The sequence below is a fragment of the Pleurodeles waltl genome, chromosome 7, assembly GCF_031143425.1.
Source record: "Pleurodeles waltl isolate 20211129_DDA chromosome 7, aPleWal1.hap1.20221129, whole genome shotgun sequence".
In the NCBI taxonomy this organism is placed as follows: domain Eukaryota; kingdom Metazoa; phylum Chordata; class Amphibia; order Caudata; family Salamandridae; genus Pleurodeles; species Pleurodeles waltl.
The window spans coordinates 1145577348-1145605089 of record NC_090446.1 but is presented as its reverse complement, the minus strand read 5'-3'; the positions used below and the strand labels follow the sequence as shown (position 1 = coordinate 1145605089).

Sequence of the window (27742 nt, the reverse complement as noted above, 5' to 3'; positions counted from 1 at the left end):
TACCACCTCTGAACTGGTGAGAGGGAGAGTGGACCATGCATGCCAGTCACCTGGGGCTACCGCCCCGCTCCGAGACCCACAGAGGTTAGAGAGGCTAGAGGTTAGAGAGCCCTGGAAGGGCTGAGGCCTGGCTCTCATTACCGACAGCTCTCAGTGGCCACCGTGGGTTGCTGTCTTTGTGGAAAGAGTTGCCCTTGCGGTGAGGGCAGGAGTCACACCCCAAGGTTGGAATAGGCCACACCACTGCAGTTGCAATGGTGGTACAGTCTTCCTACTGGGATACATTTGTTAGCAAAGTAGAGTTAGGGGCTGCACAGATGGTGTCTGCAGGTGAGGAGAAGTATTCCCCATGGGTTAGCTTGATGGCCCTTGAGGTTACAGACAGACTAGTCAAGCTGGGTTCAGAAAGGCATAGAAGTGGAACGCACCCTTGCTGTTGTGGGTCAGGCTCCATGTCCTATCTCCCTTAGCAGGGAAGTCCACTAAGGTATTGATTGGTCTGTCCTGGCTTTAGGCTGGAAGGGGGTTGTGTTGGACCTGGCCCTTTTTGTTCGGTTATCCCCAAACCTTTTGCCTTCTTCCTCCTTTTTTTTAGGTCGAGCCTAGACAACACTTGCACAGTCGCTTAGCAGCGTGTTGTAGATGGTTTGTGAGGTTCAGCTCTACCCTGTCATTGTGATTTGTGTATGCCAGAGTCCTTTAGAAAACCGTGCTTGCTAGTGGGTAATCTTACTCTTTGTCCCACCTTTTTTTCTTTTTTGTCTCCTCCCATAGGATCAGACCAACTACTTTCTAAATACACTACTCATCATTTAAAGATGTGTTCAGGGACTACTTTAATCTTTCATCTGGAGCACTGGAGAGGAGTGCTCAGTCTTTGTGAGCTCTGCTGTAAACAGGATTGTAAATCTTATCTGGTCACATTTGCTGTACATTCCAAGATTTTCCTCCCTCCTCCCTCCTCCATGCTGTCTTACTCATTTGTGTACATCACAGGTTTAATTATTGTCTTACTTTGGGGACATGCGCCTTTTAACGATTCCCCTGCTTTCATTTTCACCATCGCAGGTTGTTTCCTGCTCATGGCAGCCTGCTCTCCCTGTGCCCTCTCTTGTTTTACTGATGTATTACAAGTAATTCTCCCTCGTTTGTGTGTCTTGTTCCCTCCCATGGTGATTTCACTAATAGTTCCTTTCGGTCGTGCTGCAAGAGGAGGCAGTGCCTTGCTGGTGGTGGCCGTGCAGGGGCCGGGCTTCACACTCCGCTCTTCAGTGCTCAGTGCAATGCCCAGCAGCTTGTTTACTTTAAGAGCTGTGTTAGTGTTTTATTGGCCAGCCTCTCCCTGATCACTAGTGCAGCAATTTTGCCGTGCTGTCACTTAATCTCCCTGTGTGACCTCCCCCCACCCCCCTTAATCCTTCCACAACACTGCTTGCCCGCTTCCAGCAGCCCTCTGAGGTCTCCGCTTCTTTTTTCTTTTAATTTAATATAAATTACCCCTTCATATGCAGTGCTGTCACTTAATCTCCCTGTGCCGTCTCCTTCTCATCCCTCCCACAACACTGCTTATTTTATGTATGTTCCTTCCTGCACATACTTTTAGGTTTTCTCCTCGGTTCATGTATCAGCACGGCACGCAATTCCAGCTGATGGCATTATTCCTACTCACTCCCTGAAAACCATGTCTTCAACAAACTACTCTTACCCTTTCTTTCCTCTCCTTTCCTTTATTTAGTTCCCTGTGAAATGGATCCTGAAAAAAAAAGAAACACTTTAGTTACAAACGTCGTGTTTTTTTCCTTTCGTTTATTTGTTTTCCTGTGAAATGGATCCACAAAAAGAAAGCAACATATTGGCTGCAAATGTCATCTTTTTCTAATATTTTTCTATTCCAAAGTGTAGCCTCGGGACGGAGAGAAAAAAAAAAGGTTTAAAAAAAAATGTTCAAAATACAGATGGTGGGGGTAATCCTAAAAAAGTAAGACAAAGTGGTCGCAACGAGGGCAGATTAGTTCTATTCACAATCGCACACATTAGCGCTAATTCACAGAGATTGCCAGTGAAACTCTACTTTGAACAACATAGGGGCTTATTTAGAAGCCCCTTGCGCCGCCGTGCGTCACTTTTGCCCATATTAAAAGTGATGCACCAGTAGCGCAAGGGGCTTGTAAATAACCTCCATTGTTTTCCTCGGGTGGGGAAGTGCACGATTCCTAGAGGCACTGCAATACCTGGTTGATGCGTAGAGGGGAAAACGATTAACGTGATCCTTATCAGCTGTTTCCCTTATTTTAGTTTATAAAGTTTGCACCGCGGCTCTGTGTTCAGGGATGTTGTCTTTTTAATTCATACTCCGTATGTTTTGTAAGGATATAAGCAATGGGCATTGCAAAGGGTCCTTTCCGGGCCCCATAGTCATGTCCTTAAATTTTCAGACAAAAACACTTACTGATTTTTTTTTTTTTATAATAAGTGTAAAAGTGTTAAGGTAACCATGTTGTTCCTGCTTACATTTCACATACTTTACTTAATATTGCATTCCCTATGAGTGTTTGCGTTTTCCAGGAAGATGATGATGTTTTTTTTCAACCAGCATACTCTTGTCTCCCCTCCCTCATAACCTATTTCCAATTTTCTGGTTCTCCAGCGCTGCAAGGTCATATGAATGGCAATAGGACTATGCAAATATCAACACTCCACTGCATACAAAAAAACAAAAGTGAAAATTTTTTCAGTGCCAAGCACTCTAACTTTCACAAATGCGAGTCCAATTTCATTGCAAATGCTTGTTCTGACTTGTTTTGGTTGGCTGTAGGACTTCTAACCAGTGCATATGCTCTCCTTCTAAAATGTGTTAGTGATTGGTTTCTTCATGATTGTCTTATTTGATTTACTAGTAAGTCGCTATTATAGTGCACCAGGTGTATCCAGGGCCTGTAAATCAAATTCTACTAGTGCGCCTGCAGCACTGATTGTGCCACCCACACAAGTAGTCCTGTAAATGTGGCTCAGGCCTGCCATTGCAGTTTCTGTGAGTGCAGTTGTAAAATGCCATTTCAACCTGGCAAGTGCACTCAATTACCAGGCCCAAACCTTCCCTTTTATTACCTGTAAGTCACCCCTAAGGTAAGCCCAAGGCAGCCCCATGGGCAGGGTGCAGTTTATTTAAAAGGAAAGACATGTACTGGTGTGTTTTACATGTCCTGGTAGTGAAATACTGCTAACGTTTGTTTTCACTATTGCAAGGCCTATCTCTCCCATTGGGTACCATTGGGATTGCCTTGAAATATATTTTAAGTGTAATTTTCCATTGGGAGCAGATAGAGATGTGGAGTTTGGGGTCTCTGCACTCACAATTAAAAAATATATCTTTTGGTGAAGTTGTTTTTTGCATTGTAGGTTTGAAAGTGCCACTTTCAGAAAGCGGGCATTTTCTTGCTTAACCATTCTCTACCTGTCTGTGGAATGCACATCTTGGTCAGGATGGCAGTTGGGCTGTTTGGGCCGTAACTCTACAAAGTCACTTTAAGGGAGCTGAGGTGTTCCCTGCATACCCTGATGGCCTATCACCATGCTGATGTGTCTTCCTGAGCTAGAGTGGTGGAGGAAGCTTACACTTGCACCTGAATAAGGCTCTGCCTGTCTTTACACATAGCAGTCTCCAACCCCCCTGGAGTGTGTCTGGGGCCAGGGCAGGGGAAGGCAGGGTCTTGTGCACTGCAAAGTCTTCTCTTTGAAGGTTATCCACTTCAAAGACAGAAATGGGTATAAGTACTGGACCTCTGACTCCACATAAGTTAGAACACTTCCGGACTGACAACATTCTGCCAGGAAGAAGAGCTGGATGTAGTAGGAGGGACTGCAACTCTGCCTGTTGCTTCTGTCCTGGTAGTGAAAGGACTGGACTTGTCTTTCTACATCCTACTTTCCAAGGTTCTGCAAGGGCTTGAACTGAGCTTCCCTCCTGATAAAAAGTCTCAGGGCCAGCAAAGACCACCTACCAGCTCCTGGACTCTCTTGCTGAGAGTCCTGACTTGCCAAGTGGTGCCAAATCCAGTTCCTTGGCCCTTGGAAGTGAGCTCTGGTGCAACCAAGAAGAAACAAAGCACATTGACTCCAGAGCTACTTCGGGACTGGTGCCGCTGTACGACACTGCGCCACCTGTACCGGAGCCGTGGTCCCCCACTGAATGCCACGACCATAACCCGCAACACAGGCCTGACGCCGTCATAGCGACTCCAAAGTCCTGCCACAGTGTGAGTCCCAAGTGCTGTCTCAGTGACGTCTGTGACACACGACTCCACCTCTGGCGCAGCACCTGTGGCCCGTGATGTGATTGCGGCAGCGCTAAGTCGACACCATGCATCTTGACCTGGATTCATCGACCCCGCCATGTTGTAAGTAACTGGCACCTCATCACCGACGCTGCATCAACTCCCCTGCAACTGTAAGGAACTGACACCTCACCTCCCCTGCCTAGGAGTAAGGAACCGATGCCTCACCTTCCCGGTAGCAGTAAGGAACCAACGCCACACCGGCTCCAGCGACGCCTCCCCTCCCCAACTCTATGCAATGTCATTGTTTTCCAAGGTACTGTACCCGGGGCCCGTGCGACTCCGTGACCGGCCCGTACTTCCTCACCAGCGGCATCGGACTATTGGGAAAAACTCTGACAAGACGCTTTGATAGCCCCAGTTGGAGCTATTATGTTTCTAAGCTATATACTTTAATCTTTGAAAATGTATAGCTTGTGTATATTTGATTTTTTTCGTTTTGGTCCTCTTTTGCTCAGATAAATATTGGCTATTCTTCCAAACTGGTGCAGACTACTTTTGTGATGTTTTCACTTTGTTACTGTGTGTGGGTACAAATACTTTACACATTGCCTCCAAGATCAGCCTAACTGCTTGACCCAAGCTACCAAGGGGGTGAGCAGTTAGAGTGAGCGTCCCTTCTTGGACAGGGTGCAAACCGCTGCTAACTAGACACCCCATTTTACTTGTTTGCAAACTAAGACTTTATGTGGAAAACCTGTAGGGCTCTTACAGCCTTTGCCCACTTCGACACAACAACGGTCGATAATATTAGTGGACGTTATTGACCTACTTGCCTCAGACACACAAGCAACCTTATGTGTTATTCACTCGTTTACGGAGATGAGACACTTTATACTCATGAAGTCAATTCCTATCGCTCAATCATTAGGAAAACAATTCATGCAAGAGCCCCTTCGTCTACATGGGCTAGCTTCTGTTGTTGTGTCAGATTAAAGAACACAATTTACTTCCAAATTGTGGTCTGCTTTAATGATCATTCTAGGTATGAACTCTTGTAAATCCAGCAGTTGTTACCATCTGATGTTCAAACAGAAAGTGTAAATAATTATCAATTGGTGGTCACTATATAAATGTTTACAGTAACCACTATTTTATTGTTCCTGTGTATTTCGCCTTCAGATTCTACCCACTCATGAACCATAGAGTACAGTACCCCTACAGTAACTCTTTTCTCAGCTATCAATGAAGTACAAAAGCAGACACCTGAATGCCAACAAGAACACCTACAAGCATCATGCTGACCCTTTGGAGAGGAGAGACTAGACCGCATGCAGAACAATGCAGTGATAAAACAGTCTCAATCAAGCTTTAGCAAAGCTATTAGATCTCATCTTTTGGGCCTATTGACTTTTCTCAATATTTAATATTTTTTTGAAATGCTGTACAGCATCGGTAAAGAAAAAAAGCTTACTGCATCATTTTGTAGACTAATGCATGCTCATGCCAAAAAATGGAACGAGCCTCTTTTTTCCATTTTATTTGCCAGAAAGTGGGTGGTGGAGTGTGGAAGGAGCACAGTGGCCAAGCTGGAAAGATGGGGGGCACTGAAGCAGCAGGTTTGCGGCAGGGGTAGAAGCAACACAGAGGTCTGGAAGCAACACAGAATACTTAGGGGAGCAAACAGGCAAGAGGGGGAGCAACATGGAGTGGGAGGGTGGGGGACAAAAGCAAACGGGTGAGGGAAAGAGAGCATTTGGAGGTGGGAGGGGCAGAAGCATATGGGCGAGAAAGCACAGGCCAGGGGAGCACATGGGGGTGAGTGCATTACAGAGGGTGCGGGGCGAAGCCCACAAGCAAGAAAGATCAGCACGGAGAGACAAGTAGAAGTGCACTAGGAAGACAGCTGGAAAAGACATGCAGTCTTATAGAGTGCTTTAACAAAAAAGAAAAAAGCAGCACTCAAAAAAGACAGTAGTGTAAGAACACAGTACTGCATCCATGCTCCAGGAGTGGGACAAACAAGAAGAGGAGGTGAGGCCCAGATATGCTAACGAATAGGAAATAAGCAAATGAAAGTGACAACAATGAAGTCAACCAATGATAAGCAATGGGCAGGCTCCAAGCCTACTGTAAACTAAAATACCTTTCTCAGCAGGCAGCACAAGGGGAATAAAGTAGGTAAGACCTAAAATGGGTATCTTATTGTAAAAAGTCATAAACTAAAAACTTACCTTAGCTTACCTTCCAGTACTTCTCACAGCATAGCTTCTCAAATCCCCATCGAGCTAGCTACTTTTCAAATGTTTGAAGACTTATAATACATAAATATTCATCAAACAAAATAACATTTATTGAACTCTCCTAAACATGACAACCGTGAATTTTAGGGTTAGGGTTTGGAGAAGGTCTAGTTAAAAAAACAAAATTTAACAGGCAGAAGAGAATTAAAAAATAAAAAGCATTGTCCACACCAATAGGTCTCGCCTATGTAATAGCTATTGGATTTGTCACTGTCTTGTAGGCATGTTGTGCAGAAGTGCAACTACTGTACAGAATGGCTGAAAGATTTTTTTCTTTTCTTTTTTAATTAAAAAAAAAAGCTCTGACCATGTGGAGCAGTGATCTATTTTCCTTGTATCGTGTTATTCTCTGCCTTGACAAAAAACTCTTCAGGAACAAATTAAAAGAATACCTTGTCAGCAAACGTAAACAAACAGGAAATTAAAATACAAATTTATGCATCAATTTATTTGTATTGGGAGCAGGAAATGTGAACCAAAGGCTGGGGGTGCTGAGCAAAACAAACAATTAAGCAATCATTACAAAAATAAATTATACCTCCCATCCATAAACGTGTGAGAACTGCAGTCTACATAAAGCGGCCTGAAGTTATCAAAAGCAGAAGAATAGTGACATGTCTGTGATGTCGGAAACTCACAATTAAGGAAAAGGCATTGAAGGAATAAACTCACTTGTTTATCTTACCTTCAAGCGGAAGTTTGCTATGCTGGCCCCGCGTGAAGACCGTGCGAAAAAGGCCATGAAGAACAGGGAGCATAGCACCATCTGTATTTTGTTAGCATCTTGAAAGCTGTGTGGCAACAGTCTGAAATAAAGGCAGTATGTTTACAGCTTCATCATGAATAAAAGCGACAGGAGGCCAAAATGTATCTTTTAGAAATTGGTCACATGCTACAAAGTTTTGTTATTGCTAGTTTGCTTTCATCCCTTGGAAATACCGGGAAGTGCAAGTTTTGATGGTTTTAAGTTGTCTTGCAAGAAAAAGTACCACAGTCGGAACACAAACAACACGGAAGAACACTAATCGAGAAATAAGTCATTACTTGGTTCATGCTCAGTGGAGGAAAACAAACACATGGAGACAAAGTGAAGCCGGCACATGCTCATGAGTTGTTTTTTTTAAAGAAACGACAGATTGTCACAGGTGAAGGCGCATTCATTGTCTCAGGCCAGACCTAAAACGGAATCATATTTTTTGTGGCTATAACTATGAGACAGGTTAAGGTACTATGATGTAAGTTATAGTAAAGAAGCCTAGTTAGAACCATTTACCTTACTTTTAAAGAGGTTATGTCACAGGTAGACTGGATTGACATGGCACATAACTTGAGAGTGACTGAAGCTGGCAATATTTTGTTTGGATAATCCATTCATAAGGCTGAAAGGAGATGAGATGTTAGAATAAATAACCATTTGTTTATGTTGATATATTGTTTTAGCCCTGTGACACCCAGGAAATTGTTACCCCTGCAAGGTAGACCTAACTGAATCAAGAAGAAGAGCAGTGCAAACTTTAGTCTTTCGGTAGGAAAGTGTTGGGTTTTCAGCTTTTTTCTGAATGTGAACCTCTCTTGTGTATTGTAAGGTCTGGTGGAAATGCAGTCAGCAATGTAGGATATATTTGGTGAAATGGCATCCGTGAGAGTAGACGCTAGTTAGGGCAAAAAACCTTCAAATAGAGCACTAAAATGAATTGCCTGTTCCAGCTGCAGTCTATGATGCTTTTCCGTTTGAAGAAAATTGGACATTGTTAATAAAATTCTATATGCAAAGTACATATGATTTAAAAATTCAGTGTGTTTCTGCACCAGATGGAAGGAAATAGAGGTGCTGATGTGACCCCCAGTAGCACCTTTGTAATGATGTAAAGATCATTAGAGCATCTAGTCTTCGGGAGATAACCAGATAGATAACCACTTCATAAGGCAACATAAACACAAGAAGCAATCTTGATTACAACACTTGAGGCTCAAAAGATATATTCTTGATGCACTGGATCTCTGGGTTTTTCACCATAGGCAACGAACGATAGCCACATGGCCACTGTTCTCAGATTACATTGCAGTTTGTGGACCTTTTTTAATCTAATGCCAAAGTGCATTTTACCACAAAACCATTCGAACACTGGCAAGCTTAATTTGTGAGATGACAGTGTTTCAAAGGAATTATGTAGCTCATAATGATTTGCACAAATGGCATGAGCTATTTAAGAGGAGCACAACTTCACTTATATTATTGAAAATCCATTAATTTCAAATGATTCTTCGCGCTAAAATCACATATGACGAAAGGTGCCCAGACCCCTCTGATTATTAGTCATTATCTCCCATCCCAGAGATGACGACATATCTTGTGACTATTGCCATGGCAAGTATGAAAACACTCTTTGCAGCGGACCACTACCACTCAATTCCTGAGCTCATCCCTTTTCTATTGACAGCAACACTTCTTATCTAGAACTTCTTGCTCTGTTTGCCCCTCTCCCTCTGCAAACCCTTAGCTTTTCCCATACCTGTTGGCTCTCATCTTCATACTGTTGCTATCCAATTCCTATAGTCCCAAGTCCTGCCATCTATAAATTCACCCCATTTCTTGTGGTTCTCGCCTTCATTTCGCTGCGATTGTCCAAAGCATTCTAGGTAACACTGTCCATTATTGAGGTCACTTGAAGTCTACTGTCCTTCACTGTCCCTAAGCGAAAATACCTTTTTTATAATTTTGACTTTTTTTCTCCCATTTGTAAAATGCTATATGTGAGATTGCCATTAATTGGCATTCAGTATTTCATCCCTGACCTCGATCCCCATGTCTTCTGCTGCCACCCCAACACTTCCGCACCAGAATAATCAGTTTGTTTTCCTATCCCCAGGTATGGCACTGAGTCACTGTACATGGAGAAGGAGGACCTTCTCCATCAGGTGATGGAGCTGGAAGCGGGAAAGAGCTTTCCAATGGCCACCGAGAGTCGCTACAAGGAAAATCCAGATGATGCAGTGGCAGTAACTATTACAGAGGAGACGCTGAGGAAAGCTCAAGAAAACAGCCTGTGGCAGCAACCAGGTTTGGATACACATTGATCATCCTATAGAACAGGTCAAGCTGCCACTGTGTGATTGACAGTTTTTCCTTTTGCATCTCAGTAGAACCTGGTAGTCTTAAAGGGGGTGGCAGCCTGTGAATAATGTTAAAGTACTTATCAAAATTCAAGCAGACAGTATCACATTAAAAAATATTCGGGAATACCTGTTGTTGCCAATTGTTAGTAATGTAGTACTAAGTAAAGTTAAATGTTTTTTTCTTACACTGGATGACCCCTTTTATGTCCCTCCGTGCTCTTTGGTTCTACTTCCCCTTTGTCCTGCGAGCTAGGAGCTGCCAGCTGGCAGACAGGACTGACAAAAATGTTTTCTAAAAAAAATAAAAAAACAAAATGCTGTAATATTACAATCTTTACCTGGCCCCCTCCAGCTTATTCAACAAATGATTTTTACACCTTTTACACTTTTGGGCACTTCCCTCTTTTTGTGCAGTACTTTACTACTTTAGTCCCTTTCTGAAGACAGTGAGTTCTCAATTTTACGGTAACTGTAATTCGATAAGGAGAGAGAAACATGGCCCCTTCTTCCCATGCTGTTGCCTTATATTTAGTGATATTTTACCCTCACAAAGCTAGGCTGCCGTGTCTGGAGAACTTTAATACAGAGGAAACGCCCCTGTGAGATTTGGGGGGGTCTATTCCACAGTGAGGAATGTGGGACACTGTTACGCTCCTGCTCTCTTGCTGAGATTTTGTCATTTTTGAGCTGAATTCAACCCACGTCATAGAGAAACTATCTCCTGTTGGTTGTCTATGTTGTGACCAGAACCGAGGGAACCTCTTGACTTCAGTGCTGGATTGAAGCTGTTGTAAATTACTAATAGTGGCTTCCCCTTCCATCCCTGCCTTGGGGGGGGGGGGGTGGAAGGCTCCCTCCGAGCCTCAGGCCGAGGACGTAATGGTTACATCCTTGGCACAGGAGCACCGTGCCGGTGGACGTAACCATTACATCCCCGGCACAGAAGGGGTTAAAGCGATGCACCTTAAACCTTCCTCCATTGCCACCCATGTTACCTCTCAAATATCATTGCCAGAGCGTTTGTGAGAGAGCTAGAATTTTCTGTTGAATGGATTGGTCCCAGGAAAATAGAAAGGTTTGTGGTTTTATTCCAGAAACTTCCACAACTGCTATAAATCCAGTAGCCGTCGATGAATAGTGGATATCTGATGCCACTTGGTGACAGTGGCTTGAATACCACACAGAGTTGCTAGCAAGAAAATCCATCCGTTGTCATTCAGTGTTAACAGTATTAGTAGTGCTGACCCTTTGGACTCAATTCTGCCCAAAAGTGTTCATGAAGATGAAATGTATTGCAGCTGCTCGTTGTTCTCCCCAGGTAGATAATGAAGCTATTATCTTCAACAGAAATGTAGAAAACTTTAGAAAAAATTTAATCCTCTCAAAATGGGACTGGTTTAAAAACAGGCAGTTCTGTCTTTTAGTACATAGGTTGTAGCTGCTGCTTCATGGCTTCAGAGAAGCCTGAGCCTGTTGGCAATCTTCATTTGTTTCTTCTCTCTCACCTGACATGAAAAGAGACATCACCAAAACAGTGCAGCTCTTCTTTATGGTCAGAAAGGAGAACACCAGTTAAAGAAAACTGGATTAGGCAATCATGTTCTAGAATCTCTCTGATAGTGTCATTTAAAGGGGCTTTTTCTTTTAGGTTCCTTGTCCTGGAGTCACTATGGTGTCCTTGACTACACTGTCAGACTCCTGGCTTGTGGCCGTCTTACGTCACGGCTTTCCACATTAATCACAAGCACATTACCTTCTTAAGACATGGCTTTCCACATTAATCACAAGCGCATTACCATCCTTCTGCCCTAAATTCATTTGTTACTGTCTTCCAAGGGAAATCTGTTCGGATTCTAATGGGCAACATAGATGGTGGTTTCTTAATTAAAGAATTGTGGGGAAGGGCCTGCCAAAACAGACTTTTTCTTGGTGTGTTCCACCTAGAAGATTTATAATGAAAAATGTGGATACTTTGATAATGAGTTATACCAGTTGACCTCAATGGTTGTGAAACAAAGTATTGTTATCCCAGCTCGGACTTTTTCTATGCTAAATCTAACACAGAAAACAATTCTTAGCGTATAAAGCAGCTTGCCTCTCATGTAGGATTGGTACAAGACACACTAGGGTATGTCCTGCTCTTGGTCGAGTCAGGGGTATTACTGTATGCTTATGAGACTTTTCTCAAGATCCTGTGATGGTCAGTGATTACTGAGCAGTATTCGTTTGAGCCCTACCCTGACACTCCAGTGGTGGTGTGGTCGAGCAGTCAAGGTCTACTTCCAGAACTGAGAGTTGGTTTGAAACTGAGATACAATATAAGGACTTTAGTGTCAAAAGTACATAGCATAGTTGTGCTATGCCACCCTACTTCCTATTTTCTGATTCTGACGCATGTTAGGTTTTCCTGTGCAGTACATTGTGTCACAAATCCTCTGACAGGTGCTCTACATAGATAGGTTTGGATATATCTCACCAACAGAGTCCTAGACTTTGCTGGATGAAATGTGTATTCCCAGCAAGGAGCTCCTTTTATCATGGCCCTGTGGCCAATGCTACCCTGTCGGTTGGTGCATTGGTTGTCAGGACTCTGGTTTTCTTACAGTGTTTACAGTGGGTCAGTGGTCACAGTGATGGTTCTGGACAACTCGGTGGTCTGAAGCCCCAGCTGCCCAGTTTCCAGAAAACAAAATACCAAATCATTGTATTCTAAAGCCTGCCACCCATCAATAAGAGTGCCATTTGTTAATGTGGTATTTCAAAGTGTCAAGAATCCCACTGCCCAAATCACTGGCGATTGGTGGTTCAGTAACTAGTTTCCAGGTGACCAAATATTTTCCGGTTAGCAGCCCACAGGATCTCAAGCTTTGGCAATCGGGACAGCTGTCGAAGAGGTGCAGAGACCTCTGTGTCACCCTAAGGATTTACTTGTATTTTGAGGCCTGTATTTTGAAAAGTACAGGTGGTGATCAAAATATTCCAGAGACAGTGTCACTTAAGAAATGAGGGCATCCACTAGACACCAGTTGTTTACCTTTTCCAACTAGTAACTGGAATGTTGTGTTAGAGACCTAACCCTTACCACCCAGACACAAGAGAGATGGTTCAAAGAGTCCTCTAAGCGACCTACTCCAGCTAACAAGAGCAGACCTTGATTAGGTTAAGGATTTTGATTAGGGAGAGAATATACAGGCACCCCACAGTTATAGGGATAGCCGGGAAAAACGCAGGCTTAACAGCAATGGTTGCAATACAAGGGCTTTTGCAGTTTCATAACCCAGTTGATGGTGTTTTGTATTTTTCTTTTTTCAAGCCAGTAGGACTGCAGGAAGTTTGTGGCTCCTATGTAGTTTCAGTTCTTCTAGTCAGTTTCCACACAGATCATCCTCTGGTTATATGATGGCGAGAACTACACGAACTTTGTCATTGTCCCATCGTGACCATCATAATCGCTCCAACCTCGATTAAGCTGCTGGACTCCTCCATTTGATATTTTAAAAAAAGCTTTGTCGCAACAGGACAGTGACAAGGTTTGTGTAGTTCTCGCCATTATATAACCAAAGGTTGAAACTCGATATTTAAGGACACAAAACAAAAAAATTTTTTATTAAGAAGCAGGCCATAAATAACGAATAACAGTTTTAAAAGAAATAAATGAACTGAGGAGTCTTCACTTCATGTGGCTTTTTTTTGGAAATGGACTGATTGAGAATTGTGGGTACTATGAAATTTGAATACTGAGTATATAGAAATTGAAAAAGGGGGTGCTGTGACACTTTGTTCATTTATGTATGGATGGGTTAGTTTTGTCTTAAAGGGAGGGTGAGGAGGACTGGTCTTCCGGTTACATGCACCCTGAGAGTTGACCCTTAGACCTATAAATATAAGTGCAACAATTGGTGCCTCTGTCTTTCTGTACCCCGGGTACTGCACTTCGCTTTCAAAAAAGTTACATTTCTCTTTTTAGGAGTGTAATTGCAGGAGCTGCCAACTTGCATAGGACTTCTACCAGCACCTCGTTATACTCACAGCCTGACTAACCAATCACTAAAATATCTTGAAAAAAGACCACATTTAGTGTGTCTTTCAAAATCCCAGACATCATGTACTGAAAAACACTGCCACCTAATGCCAATCCAAAAGGAAGTCTTCTGAACTAAAAAAACGTATTGAGGTGTTTTAATGCTATTAAGGCTTTGGACTCTGGGTGTACTTAGATTTGGTGGCAGGCACTTTTCAGATCGAGTTCAGAAAAGTACTTTCCACTTTAAATAATAACACCATTTCACAGGCCTCGCATAATTTATCAGGTCGAGCTATTTTTAGGACCATAAAGAAGCCTTTAAATCTTCTTCTTGTCACATTTGCTCTGTGTTCAGAGAAAGAGGTCAAAAGTCAGTTTGTCTTGCAATTAATTTTCCTTCTCACTGCAGAGTTCCAGGATTTTGTCAGATTTTTTTAACACACTACATTTAACTAGCTAAGTAAACTGTACAAACATTTCCAAAATATATTTCAGTAGTTGTGAAAGCTCATTTGTTGTACTTCTGTGTGATGAAAAAAAAATAGTAATAGTTTGAAAACAAATCAGAACACTTTAAGTGGTTATGTGCAAAGAATAAATGTTTTCTGAAACCCGATTTCATAGATTGTTAATACATTATATCGTTTTATCAGTAAAGTTGCAAGTTAGTGGGAAGGTTTTTAGACATTTCTGGGAAATGTTCTGTCTGTAAATGACATCATGCTTTATTAATATATTTCTTAAAAGTTAAGTGCTTAAACATAATTTGAGAAACACTCCTGCCCTGATGGCAATGCTGTTACTAGAGGCATGTAATGATTCATGTGTTCCCCGATATGTGGGCCTGATGGCTTGATTCTTTTGAAACATGAAGCAAACATTTAGTCTATTTAATCAGAGACACTTTTTTTACAGCAGAAATGCTGAGCTCACATATTTGAAGGTGCACTCCTATTTGATAGTGAAGAAAAAGGTGACTCTGTAAACTAAAATATTTGACTGGGATCACAAAATTTGAGACCCGTTTACGGGTCAAGTACATTAGAAATATGGCCGAGTAGATTATTCAAGTTAATCGACCTGCAGGTCTAGTAAGGCCTGCATTTGTTTTATGTTTGGCAAAACATAGGACTCCAGAACTATATTTTGGTTCATTGACCTCAAATCTATTTAACAGCGAAGGCTACTGTCAGCTTTCTTTGTTATCACATTAGGGGATATCCTTTCCAATGCTTCTACTGGCTTGATATCATCATCCTTTTCCATTTGTTGCAACATTGTTTTTACTTCATCTGAAATAAGTAAGGGTGTTCTTTTAACCTGATGTGTTATAATAACTTCTCCTTTTTTAAACCTAATGTTGTGAAAATAGTTCTTTACTGCACCCAAATTATCTTGAAAGACGGTGTGAAAATTTGTGAGCGCTTCTTCCACACTGTCCAACAGCCTCCCCTGTTGCTTGCTTGTAGCCCTAGTTCGTCGGACACCTAGGACCAGCATGCTTTCCCCACTGATCTCTTAGGTCTCATTTTCGAAGGCTTTTCCATTTTGTTTTCAGATATATATGATTGCAGGCTGCTTGGTATGCCTCATGCTTACCAGTAAGACGACCTAGATCATCTCTAGGTTCTACAATGCACCTTCCTATTACCTGCATTTAAGGGTGACCACCTTGCTTGGTGGCAAATTCAGGGAAAAGACAGTTAAAATTGAGGGCAAAGGGTCAGAATTCAGGACAGAAATTCAGGACAAAAGGTCAGTTTCATAGACAATAAGTGTGTCAAGTAGTTAAATGAAATTCAGTCAACAAACGGCCAACACAAACATTAATATGTAACTGGACCTATACACAGATAAAAAAAATAGTAAACATATGCACTCTAAGCAAAATTTGTCAGGCAATGTAAGTGACAGTTAGGACATGATTCTGCTCCCTTAACATAAATGATAGCACCAGTAGCTCTATTGCTGAACACAGACTTGTAGCTCAGACATCGGAACTACTACTAGTAGATGGAGAGAGAGAGAAATGTAAAGTGGTTAGAGCAAATTTGAAGGAAATAGTGCATTTCTGTGTATGTGTGGGAATTTCACTGTGATTTTCTCTAATAAAACTAGTGAAGTTTCAGCCTAGTCATTGCTATTTGCTCTAGCTCTCCACCAACATAGAAAATAATTCCTTCTCAAATTGTAGTTTTAAGATCTTGTAGTAGAAGAAATGCCAGCTTCCTCTGCACGTCCCACATGTCATAGGATGCCCTAGGCTTCCCCTCCTGGACACTCTCTCTCTCTCTCTCTGTCTCGCTCTCTCTCTCCAGGCAGACCTTTAGGCACTCAGGTAGTCCTTCAGCTCCTTCAACTAAAAGTGCAGGCTTCAGGTAGAGTACTCTTACCTCTGGGAGACTGGCTATGATGTAGACACCAGCCCTGCTGACACAGCAGTCCTTTGAATACTCTGCAGATACTCTTGTTTCTTGCTAATGAAGGATTTGGAATTAGAACAAAGTGGGGTGTTTTTAGATGCTTCTTTTATTTGCATTTTCTCGACAGGGTGTGTGTTTCTACAGTCTCAAAATTCGGAACTGGTTTGTGGTGGTTCTCCTTTCAAGCTTCCTTCTCGGGCTGCTCTCAGATTCAGCCTTTATGTAGAGTGATGCTTCTCACAGTAAGTAGCACGTAGACAGTCTTCAAATTAGAGCATCCACAACAGAACTATCATGGAGCATGAGGTTTCTGCACCTAGCTGTTAGAAGCCTCTCTGAAGCAGTAATCAGGGATACAAAAAAGAGCAAGAACTTCATAATTGAGTAAGTACTTTTCGAGTTATCGCTTTTAAAGTATACTTACAGGACTGTTCTACAGGACTTAAGGTAAGTATGGGGCAAGGTCCAAGGCAGCACCAACAGACAAATCGTCTCGGGGGCACTGGGACATTGGTGTGCAGAGGTGCTTTTCAGCATCAGATGCCCCTTTGATTTCAATGGAAAAACAGTCCTGGTGGAGAGAGGCTGCAGGTAAGGACTGGGAGGCCAGTCTGGTGGAACCCCTATGGGAGGCTCTGATCTCACAGATCCTGGGCACAAAGAGACACCATTGGTCCACAGCAATTCAGGCTGGACAGCTTGTGTGCCCTGGCGTTTTGTCAGGCGGTGTCGCGCTGTGAGAGGCACTCGCAGTTTCTGTATTCCTCGAAAAAAGAGGCTGCAGGCAGGGACTGTGGGTCCAGTCCGGCCAATCTCAAAGGATGGCTAAGGTCCCAAGGGTGTCAGGACTCTGTTGGTACCATTGGCCCACTTCTAGTCAGTCTGGGGAGCTAGGTGCAGTGGAGCTTGCTGGTGGCGGGTTTGTGGTGATCTGGGACACTTGCAGTTCTTGCTTTTCTGCAAAAAGGGGCTGCAGGCACGGACTGGGAGTCCAGTCTGGTCAAACCCAAAGGGGGGGGCTCAACTCTTGAGGAACCCTGCTCATCAGGGACACCGTCAGTTCACTTGTGCTCAGGCTGTGGGGCTCGGTGCAGTGTTGTTTTGTCCAGTGGGACCACACTGGCAGATGCTCTCTCTGTCTTTTGGGGGTGCCTGCAGAGTGTAGGCCAACAGCTTCGCTACTCCGTGGGAGATACTGGCTGTGTCTCAATTTGCTGGCAGCCTTCTCAGGCTTTGGAGGCTGGTCAGCTGCAGGACGAGTCATCATTTGCCCAGTTGTCGGGGACAGCAGGGAGGCCGGCAGGATTGGCGCCAAGTCCATTGCTGCTCCTCTGTTCTTGCTTCTCATGGTTCTTCAGTGTTCTTTTTCTTCTTGGGTCTGTAGAATCTGTTTATCTGGGGTCAAGGGCTCCCCTAAATACTATATTTAGGAGTGTTACACGCAGTGAAAGGTAATAGCCAATGTGCTACCTACCCTAGGGGTCACTACACCCCCTATAAGACCACTTCCTGTAAGGAGTGGGCATAACCTGTCCCAGAGTTCCTAATTCTGCCATCACCAAGATGACAGAATTTTCCTAGAGTAGGGCACATCAGGCATCTTGCCCTAGGGGTGTGTCTAACCTGGATGTACATCATACCTCCAAGCATAGCTAATTTCCCACCTGTCCTGGTGCCAAATGGACATTAGGACAGGGGTGCATTATGTAGGTCTGGGGGATGCCATGGTCACATATCAAAGGGGTTAGCGACCCTGAAGTCCTGGCCTTAGTATACTAAATCACAAGCCATCCTGCTGCAGGAGGTTGAACACCTTCCTCTGGAGCAGGCATTGTTTCTGGCCTCTGAGAATGATGGACCTCACCTGGAGGCTTCAGAAACCGGTCTGTGGTGGCAGGTTGGACTGTTCCAGTCAGCCAGCACACTAGAGGACAAGAAGGTTTTATGTGGTACCTCTGTGGTACCCTCTGGGTGACTGTATTATTAAATCCATCACTGGAATCGGTGTGGGCTTATTAATACGAAGGGGTTGATACCAAACACCATAAGTTTCATTAAAGCCATTATGTAGCTTTGAAACTCGTACTGACCAGTGCCCAGTACATACCATAAGATGACTTCCCTGTTCACTTGTAATGTATAGGAATTGACTTAGATATCACAGGGAAACATCTGCTCATGAAGATATGGCCACACATGGTATAATGCACCTGGACTTATGGATGTAAGGCCTGATGTAGGAGGGACTGCCATATTTTGCATGCAATGTCTGCAGGCATGCTACACAGATGTGTGCTGTGTTTTCACTTTTGTATGCACCATGTTGCACAGCTTGCAATGGCAGCTTGCATGAGTGTGTCGAGGGGTTCCCCTAGGGTGGCACAATACATGCTGTAGTCCTTAGGGACCCTCCTTTGTACCCATTCCCTAGGTACCCAGGTTAGCATTTAATTGAGACTTACAGAGATGCTAAAGTGTTTTAGGGAAACAGATCTGGCACTGGGGACTTGGTTAGCAGGAAATCAGTGCACTTCAGTCAGAATTGCATCAAATACCAGGCAACACGTGGGGGTGACCATGTTGAAAAGGGATACTTTCCTACATACATGATTTCAGCAAAAGATTCTGGGCTTACACATAATAGCTGAACTTTTCAAAAGAGGGGCCTGTAGGCCACACTCTCAGTGATACAGCTAAAAAAGTATGGACACACTATCAATCTCAAAACACCGTATTTTTTCATTTCTGAGACAGTAAATCTCTGTCCAATATGAGGGGCATGCTTGGTGCACAACTACAGGCCACAGGATAGATCCACAATCTTGCATGGTCAGGGACACACATTTAGATTAGCATGATGCTAAAGCCAAGATAAGTCGGAATATCAGATGTACCTGCGGTCAGGTATTCAAGGTAGTACTATCCACATGTGTATCCATCCATTTAATCACTTAGATGCAGACTTCCAACAAGATCCATCCATCCATCCATCTGTTCACCAATTTACACCCTCTCCACTCATTCCAACATTCTCCACCTATCCATTAATGTATTCACCCAACCACATATCCCTCCATCTATTCACCCAACCACTTATGCATCATCTGTCCATCCATCCATCCAATCAGAAAATATTTTAATTAATCTTGCCTCCTTTGTCTTTACTATCACATATGAAAGCACCATCAAATATGTGAGTTTAGGACATGGGTTGTACAAAAACATTGTACAATGTGTGTAATTGTAAAGTCTAGCATATTCACAGTGTTTTCTGTTGCAGGCCGGGACTCAAATCACTACAAATACACATTACTATTCCCAAGACCACGGAAGTGATGCGATTTTGTGGCTGTGACATTTTCTGCGTAATTATGAATTCGTATTTGCCACTTAATCCATCATCTGCAAGCATAATCCACAGATTTTAACAAAAAAATGTTTCTTGGACAAACAGATCAAAAATGACTAAAAATGCAGCAGTGTGTTGCTGAGCAGTGGTAGGCCCTTCTCAAAAGTTGATTGGTCATCTTTCTATTGCTTATTGCTGTATTTGTGTGTCTGACTGGTTCTAATGAAAAGTTTGCCCAGATAATGTTTGCATGTCTAAAAATGACAAAATCATGAAAAAAACTATCATAAAATGTGCAGCATTATAGTGCATAATTTGCCTTTCCCTTTCCCTGTGACATAATTTAGTAAGCACTGCCACATTATTTGGGCCTCTCCTACAGAAAAATTCAAGTGGCCCTGACTATTCCTCACTGCACCAACTAGGATTCAATTCTGTGGCTCATACGCACACACATGCAGTGATCGCATTAACCGAATGAGCCTTCTTAACCTATAATGACTGCATTTTGAATGTCAAACAAAATAGTTATACAGTATTTTCTTACGTGTCAGATTCTATCCCCACTGCACTCAGGATCATAGTTCCCATGCTTTTTTAAATATAATTTATCTGTCTCAAAGACCAGACTCCACTGGAGGGCCCAGGAACAGAAAAGCAGGGCCCACACTGCAGAACTCTTACAGGAGAACAGCTGCAGATGGCCCTGTTGCCCTGTCTCCTCTGAGTGCTTGGCTGCTCTTTGGTCTCAATAGTGGAGTCCTGCATGCAATACTTATATATTGAATTAGGCTGTGGATTCTAGCAACTTCTCGTGAACTACAATTCCTAAATTTACAGACAAAAGGCATCTGTAAGAGGCAAAATAACAGACAACCAACTTCAACCACAAATAGTGGATGGTACGTGAAAATAATTGACGGGTGGTCTCCATACTGCATTTGTATATGTGTACCTACACCCAAACCTCTCTGAGGCAACGGTTGGGTGGTTAATAATATTTTTAAAACGCTGAATAGATACAGAGAAGTAAATGAATACCGTCTAGTACTGTTTTAAAGGAAATACATAAATACAAGATTTGTATGGCAGCCACGTGCCCCACTTGCTTGATTTTACTATTCCATACTCCCTTGCTGCCTCCTATCATAAAATGCAGCTTTTGGCCATGAGGATTGTGCACTTTTTATTGCCTGAAGGCTCTTCCAGCATATGGCATATGTGGCGTGGCAGGATGGTAAACAGGACAAAGGGAAAACGAAAAAACATTTCCATATGTATTCTATTACTCTCAGTCTGCTTTCCCTCCTTCAGCACACCCACCAAGCTTTCTCCTTCTAGTGGATGCCACAAAAGAAGTAGGAGCTACTGGAGTTGGTGGTTTAGGAGTAGCAGTTGGAGATGGGTACTCAGCACATCTCTGGGACACTCACTGTATTACTCCTGCCAGATTTTTAGAGTGACCATATTATTTTGGACAAGAATATTGTGAACCTGCTTCTCTCTGAAGGCAGTTCACAACTACTTGTAATGGAAGGATAGCACTGTCTGAGAATGAGAACTCATCAATGTATTTTTGATGCTGGATCTCACTTTATACTTGCCTGAAATGAGGAACACTTCCCAATGAATTTCTATCTCTTGTACCAGGTAGTGTCACTTCATGGAATAAAGAACATCTTCCAGCATTTCTGTCCTCATAGACGGTACAGATTGATGGTGGATGCAGACACGCAGAGGGCACAGAAAGGTGGTGTGGTCTGCTGGACACAGAATGCAGATATACAGAGGACAAAGGATGGTGGAGTACTCTATTAGGTGGAGGTGGTAGACCAGTGGCAGTGATAGACAAAACAGATCAGGGGGAGTTAGATCATTCCTTCTCCCCACCCTTTGCATTACGTACAATGCTTAATTGTCCCTAACAAGATTCGTGCTATATGGTACAAAGCAGGTTGGGGGGCAACATTGACATAGATGGATAAAATTAGCGAGCAAAGAAACAGGTAAGGGTCACAGACATATATTAGGTTATGTGAGAATTTCTTGCTTTTGAGTTTTGCAGTGCCTCATGTTCATTTATTGTTTTTCCTTTTTTGCAGTTCAAGAGGCAAAGGAAGAAGTTGATGACCCTGATGATGAGGGTCCCTTACCCAAGAGAGTGTGCCAGGGCTGCTGCCAGACCTACTCAGAGCTGCTACTGTTACAGGAGCGGCGAGCACAGGTGGAACAACGCCTGCGGGAGGATGAGCTAGCAGTGCGCCGTGAAGAGCTGGAAATTGAAAAAGAGAAGCTAGCCCTGGAGCGAGAGCGTTTGGACACCGAGCGTAGGGAGCGTGAGAGGCGCTTTGAGCTGGAGAGTCAGGAGCGACAAATGATTCTAGACATTCTCAAAGAGAAGATGATGAAGAAATGACTCAATAACCTGAGGGGACTTTAACAGAAGAGGATCCACCTGGAAAGAGACCAAAAAAGAGTAGGACAAAAGACCATGAAACTGAAATGTTACTAGAAGGGATTGAGGGAGAAAGAGATGAGTGTGATGAAGTTACTGATGACAGACTGGGAGGATGAATGTAAGGCGAAAAATTAAATGAGAGTTTGTGAGCAGGAGTGGAGCAAAATGATGAGTAGATGCAAAGCAAAAGTGGAACAAATATACAATTAAGGCTAGATATGTAGAAATGATCTAGATTGAGTGAAGTGGTTGGGAGAACTCTGATCAAGAAGACTAACAGATTGAAAAATAGTCTCGGAGGAAGAATTGGACAAACCAGCTAGGCAATTGACTGGTCTTGGAGGGAAAAGTAAGAGAAGAACGAGAGATGAACTTTTAGGTGAACTAAACGTTATATATTATTTAAGGAAGACAAATCAAGTGCAGAACCACCCCCTTACATTTCAAAAATCATGCTTCATTGCATCATTCATTTGTCATCTAAGACAGGAATAGTCTCTTAAGAAGTCAAACTTTACACCAGAAGGACATGCTGCATACGAATAATCTAGTGCGTTAACAGCCAATACCTCAACTGCTCTTGATGGAAAACAGCCATTGTTATTAGGTCTGGGCCAACTGGCAAGGCTGCATTTTAATTACCCCTTTACACCAAACGGCTGCAATAGACATTAAAAGTGTAAAAGTTATAAAAAGTAAAAATGTCTAATTGTGACATGCATATATATGGTAATAGTATATAAAAAATGATACCGCACAAAAAAGAAATGAAAGCAGAAATTGGCCCACAAGCCCATGACTTGGCCTACTACTACTACTTTACAGGGAGGTGTGCACATGTGCAAGAGCAAAATGGCGTAATTCACACTGACCAGAGTAAATGGCTGAAGTAAGTTGACCCATTGCCCCATGCTGTAAGCTGGGGTGGGCGAAACATAATATGAATGACACTTGAAGCTACCACTAGATAGAGAGACACTGAATGAAGATGAAAGCCCCTGTCTGCATGTATGTGTGTATATATTTTTATTACGATATTATTAGAAAGCCTAAGGCTGGGAAGACAAATAAATCTGTCTCTAGGCCAGACCTAAAAAGGAAATAATTAGCAACACGTTGTTGAAGAAACTGTTGCTTTGGATGATCATGTGGGATTTGACCCAATTGAAGAGAATTATGTCCTTGGCCTGCAAATGTTAGCTGCACTTTTGCTGTCGGTGGCCATCAACATTGTAGATGACTCTACCTTGGGGGAATAGATGATATCCAGTAGGAGTAAAACGTAAGAAGTCCCTTATGTGGGTAGAATCTTACTTAGTAGGAAAAATGCAAGATATAACACTTCTGCCCTTAATATGTATACCCAAGAATCTTGATCCCACAGAGTTCTACCTGCCCCCCTTGTGTAATATTTGAGGCCACTGACTGGTCACATACAGTATGATTTTGCTTTTTACTGGTGTGCAGATAACATTAAGGACCTGTATTTTTATGGTCACTTGAAAGAAACCTTGAGGCGCTTTAAACATGTATGGCAGCAATTTCATATTGGATGAACCAAAACAAGATAAAACTGCTGGCAAATAAGGAAAGTTAATTAACATCCATTCTTGCATGATCTTTAGCTCACATACATGGGGCCTTGTCTTATGTCCGTTACTTTATTTGACATTGACTTGACTACAGATCAAATCAGTTGCTAACCTTCTATCGCCTTGCAAGATTTTGTGGAAAAAACCTGGCCAGAAGGCTTACAGGACATCTCAGGTATACATTCCAATGTTAAATGGTGTTTCTGGCTTCAAAGTGAAAAAGACCCCCTTGAACCTCTGATACAACATATGATGTGTTGCTGTTATACAAGTGAATTATTAATAGCACATACTTGTATTTTGTAAACCGGGTTAGTTGCACCTTAGGGGCTGTTTTTACTAGTATTCGGATGGTAAGATGCCATTAGGTGAACGTTAACCTTAATAAATTAAATGACATAATTGAAATAAGAAGGACTAGTGTGGGAAAAGTGGGGGCAAAAAACCCCAGTCGGGGACCACAGACCTTGAGATAAAGAGAGATGGGGCAGAAAAGTGGGACACAGTTGGGAACTTGCTGGTACAAATGGTACAAGAAAATTAATAGATCCCGGGGCCAGATGTATCAAAGAGGTTTACCCATTCTGTGTCTATGGGGAAAATATGTTCATACATATGGCCCCAAGTGAGCTGAAGCCTGTGCTTGAAAATAGGAAGCTATGACAAACTAAGGACAATATGGCTAAGAGAGAGTGAGTAAGAGAGGGGCAGATGTTCCATGAAATGTGAAAGAATCTGGGAGGTCAATTGATAAGAGAACCTGAGGTATAGACTGAAACATGAAGACAACTCGATAGAGAACGGGTGCTAGGAGGAAGAGGTTAACAAGAAAACATGCCTTAAAGGAGAAAGAACGAGTTGTACGGGCAATAAAAACAGATGTTGTTTATAGGGAACTAGTTTGAGAGAAAGGGAAATTATCCTGAAAAGGGAGGGTGTTCTAAGAGGGGGGTGGCTCTGGGCGCGCGGGGTGTGTGTGTGTGAATGAGTGAGTGTAGGAGTGAATGAGAAATAAAATGCACCAAGGAGAAGGTGGGACACGGTCAAATAGCTTACCTGTCGGGCTGCCATGTAGGAGGCATGATACCTGGTTCCTCACCACATCCGATCCTGCACCTGTGGGCTCACGTCGTTTCAGACCCTAAAGCGAGATTATGAGCTCAGAAATAATTTGTGATGCGGCCAAGACTATTTGGAAATAGTGGACTTTCCAAGTGTGCGATACTTGTGAAAGAAGTGAGCCCATGTCTCAGAAACAATGGACCAAACAAAAGATGAAGTGAGAATTGATGGCGCGAAGAACAGAAACTGAGGGAGTAAAACTGCAGTGCTCACTTCAAAGGGTATCCTGTGAACTTTGACTGATAAAAGGGACCTGTGGCAGTTTACCCGTTTTACTGTATATGCCTTAGGCAGTTATGCTGTCCTACTTCTGTAATATATTTAAACATTCGTTATATAGATATTTTATTTTTAAACACAACAAATTGGTGGGTGTCCTTATTTTTTATAATGTAGAACACAAACAAGAATGCCAGGCCACCTCACTTTAAGAACGCGGCTTCAGAGAGATACTCTCCTCTGCCTAACGGCTTCATCCCAGAATTGTTTTCTCAATTCTCAAAATGTACAGGTTTAGCTCCTTTGCAGTAATATGAAGGTTTTAAATTATTTAAATAATAAGTACCAGGGCTTTTTTATTTTTAAGGGTGAACGTTTGTGTCATGGAGATAACTCATTAGCAGGCACTTGTTTGTATTCAACTTGAGCTGGGCTCTTGAGAGATTGTCATGGTCTATGGTCCATGCTCAGCGTGAGGCAAACATGTTACTGCTTTTTGTGGAACAGGAGATGGCTAGGAGAGCTCTCAGCAAAAACACAGAAGCAGGGGGGGCATTCACAGAAAAACAGGGACTCAAGAAGCAGTATCAAAATAAATTACATTCCAATATGCCTTTTCTACTGTTTCTCCATCTGGAATTGAAAATAAAATATCTTATATTGATATGAGGCCGCTTTGCTGGAATAGCGATTAGAGCCACAGTTGTTGAAGGTGCTGTTTTGCCTTTGATTATGCTACCAAGAGACTCTTATGGCCACAGAAGCCCTGTGGAGAGTGGAGATAATGTATTGCAGTGAGCTGAGCAGCGGTACAGAGAGGGAAGTGCAAGGAAGAGGGACACAGAGTGAGTGATAAATAGCTCCAGGGAGAGGGGGGACACAGAAAAACAAAAGTAGGCAAAGCAGTGATAAATGCTCGGCACAGCAGGATAGTGCTGCACAGCCAGATTTATACATTAACTACATGATTAACAAACTGTGTAGTACATTTTGTAGTTCTATAAAAAAAAGATACTGAATGAGAAATAAAAGGCACCAAAGAGAAGGTGAGAAATGGTTAAACAGCTTACTGGCCGAGCTGACATTTAGGAGGCATGATAGCTGGTTCCTCACAACATCAGATTCTGCACTTGTGGAGTCAGGTTTCAGACTCTAAGCGAGAGTATGAGGTCAGAAATGATTTGTGATGCAGCTTAGACTGTTTGGAAATTGTGGACTTTCCAGGTGGCCCATGCTTGTGAAAGCAATGAGCCAGTGCCGCAGAAGTAGTCCATAACTTATGTGTGTGGAGTTCTCTGCCCGGACTGTGCTGTCTTCTCACATGTGAGTAGGTTTTAGTGGTAAATGTGGGAGGGACACAGGGGAGTAGGTGGCAAAAATAGGCAGCCTTACTCCAAAATTTGATGGATGTAGGGAGGAGAGTAAGCAAATTGATTTACTCTGGGGCTACAGACATGTAATTTACACTTTGTTAGTTTACACTGAATTTGTGAATAACGTAGTAGTAAACTTGCTCCAAAGTGTAAACCTACTCAAAAGTGTAACTTACCTTTGTTAATCAGGTCCTTATAGTATTGATGGTTAACTGATTTGGGTATTCTCTTAGCTCTTGTATACCCACAAGTGGCTTTATGACGTTGGAATATACACAAACCAGAATGCCCTAGCAATAAAGGAAAAATACTCTTGGAAAAGAAGGCTATGTAGTCCATAACAATTATCCTTGATCAACAGTCCAAAAGAAGAGCAAGTTTTTGTTTTGAAAGGTCTTCTTAAACAAGTAGTCCCTGACCTGTTGACGCTGAAGGGGCAAGTCATTCCAGTGTTTGAATGTAAGCACCAAAAGTGCCCTGCCTCTACATGATGACTGCTCTGTCATCGCTGTCGCCACTTAAGACCAGTCATCCTTTCTTTACAGAGTCATACCATTCCTTTCTGAAGCCAACTTTAAAGTGTCCATCCAAGCCTAGGGCCTGTCTCAACTCTATAGCAGCAATACATACACTCCCCTGTATCTAAGTCACACACCGCTCATTGCTGAAGGGTATGTTTCACACTGCAGCATGATCCATCAAAGGATAGAAACTAATGGTGGATTACAAACTTTGAGGGCTCCTTGTGCCCCCAGTACCACTTTCATAACGTTTTGCAATCTCTTCACGGTTATTGCATTATGCACAGTCTGTGCTTGCAATAAGGAAATGTAAGCATGGACATACCAGAGGGCAGATTGCTGTCTACTATATGTCTAGGATTTTATAATACAATCCTGGTACATATCATTCATAGAACTTCCTTTACTCCCTTTCCTAAGGAAACAGCTGAAGACTGTTGTCTTCAGAAATACTCCCTTTTATACAGCTCTCAGTTGTATCGCTCAGCTTGCACCATATAAATACCATTACACACATACATAAAAACCATATGTTGAAAGATGAGGGTGCTAAAACAAGGAAGGATTATTTAATATGCTTTATCATTCATACAATTAACAGGACTGCCATTGTTTACAACTGCCAGGCACCCCTCTCTGTGTCACTCACAACACACACACATTCTTATTTTCATAGCACAGCCTGTGTCAAACAGCAGACATTATTTCAACACATAAACTTGATACACTCTTCATTTGAGAAATCGCTTAACTCCTCCTCCACCAGACATGTCCTCAATGCCTTATACTATTGTGTCCGAGCATCAAACATGTTGAGCAAACACACAGGATAGGTAGCCTAGCACTCATCTACAGCTCCTCTTGACCATGCAACCTCCAGGTATAGTTCTCAATCAAGTCATTGGATTCCTTGCCTTCAGCTTCCTACTCCTGCAGCCCCGATTGTCACATTCCACATCTTCTGTAG

General features: G+C 42.6%; 1 protein-coding gene across 2 annotated transcripts in view; it reads left to right on the top strand.

Moving 5' to 3' along the window:
* LOC138246045 (uncharacterized) overlaps nt 1-25544 on the top strand; it is a 46649-nt gene extending 21105 nt beyond the window's left edge. Inside the window, exons 3-4 of one of the 2 annotated variants that reach the window (XM_069200222.1) lie at nt 9448-9638; nt 21593-25544. In XM_069200222.1, coding sequence (XP_069056323.1) covers nt 9448-9638; nt 21593-21906 — 505 coding nt within the window. In that variant the 3' untranslated portion in view covers nt 21907-25544. The remainder of the gene's footprint in view (nt 1-9447; nt 9639-21592) is intronic. The other variant, XM_069200223.1, reaches the window with a different exon arrangement.
* The last annotated feature ends 2198 nt before the right edge of the window (nt 25545-27742 follow it).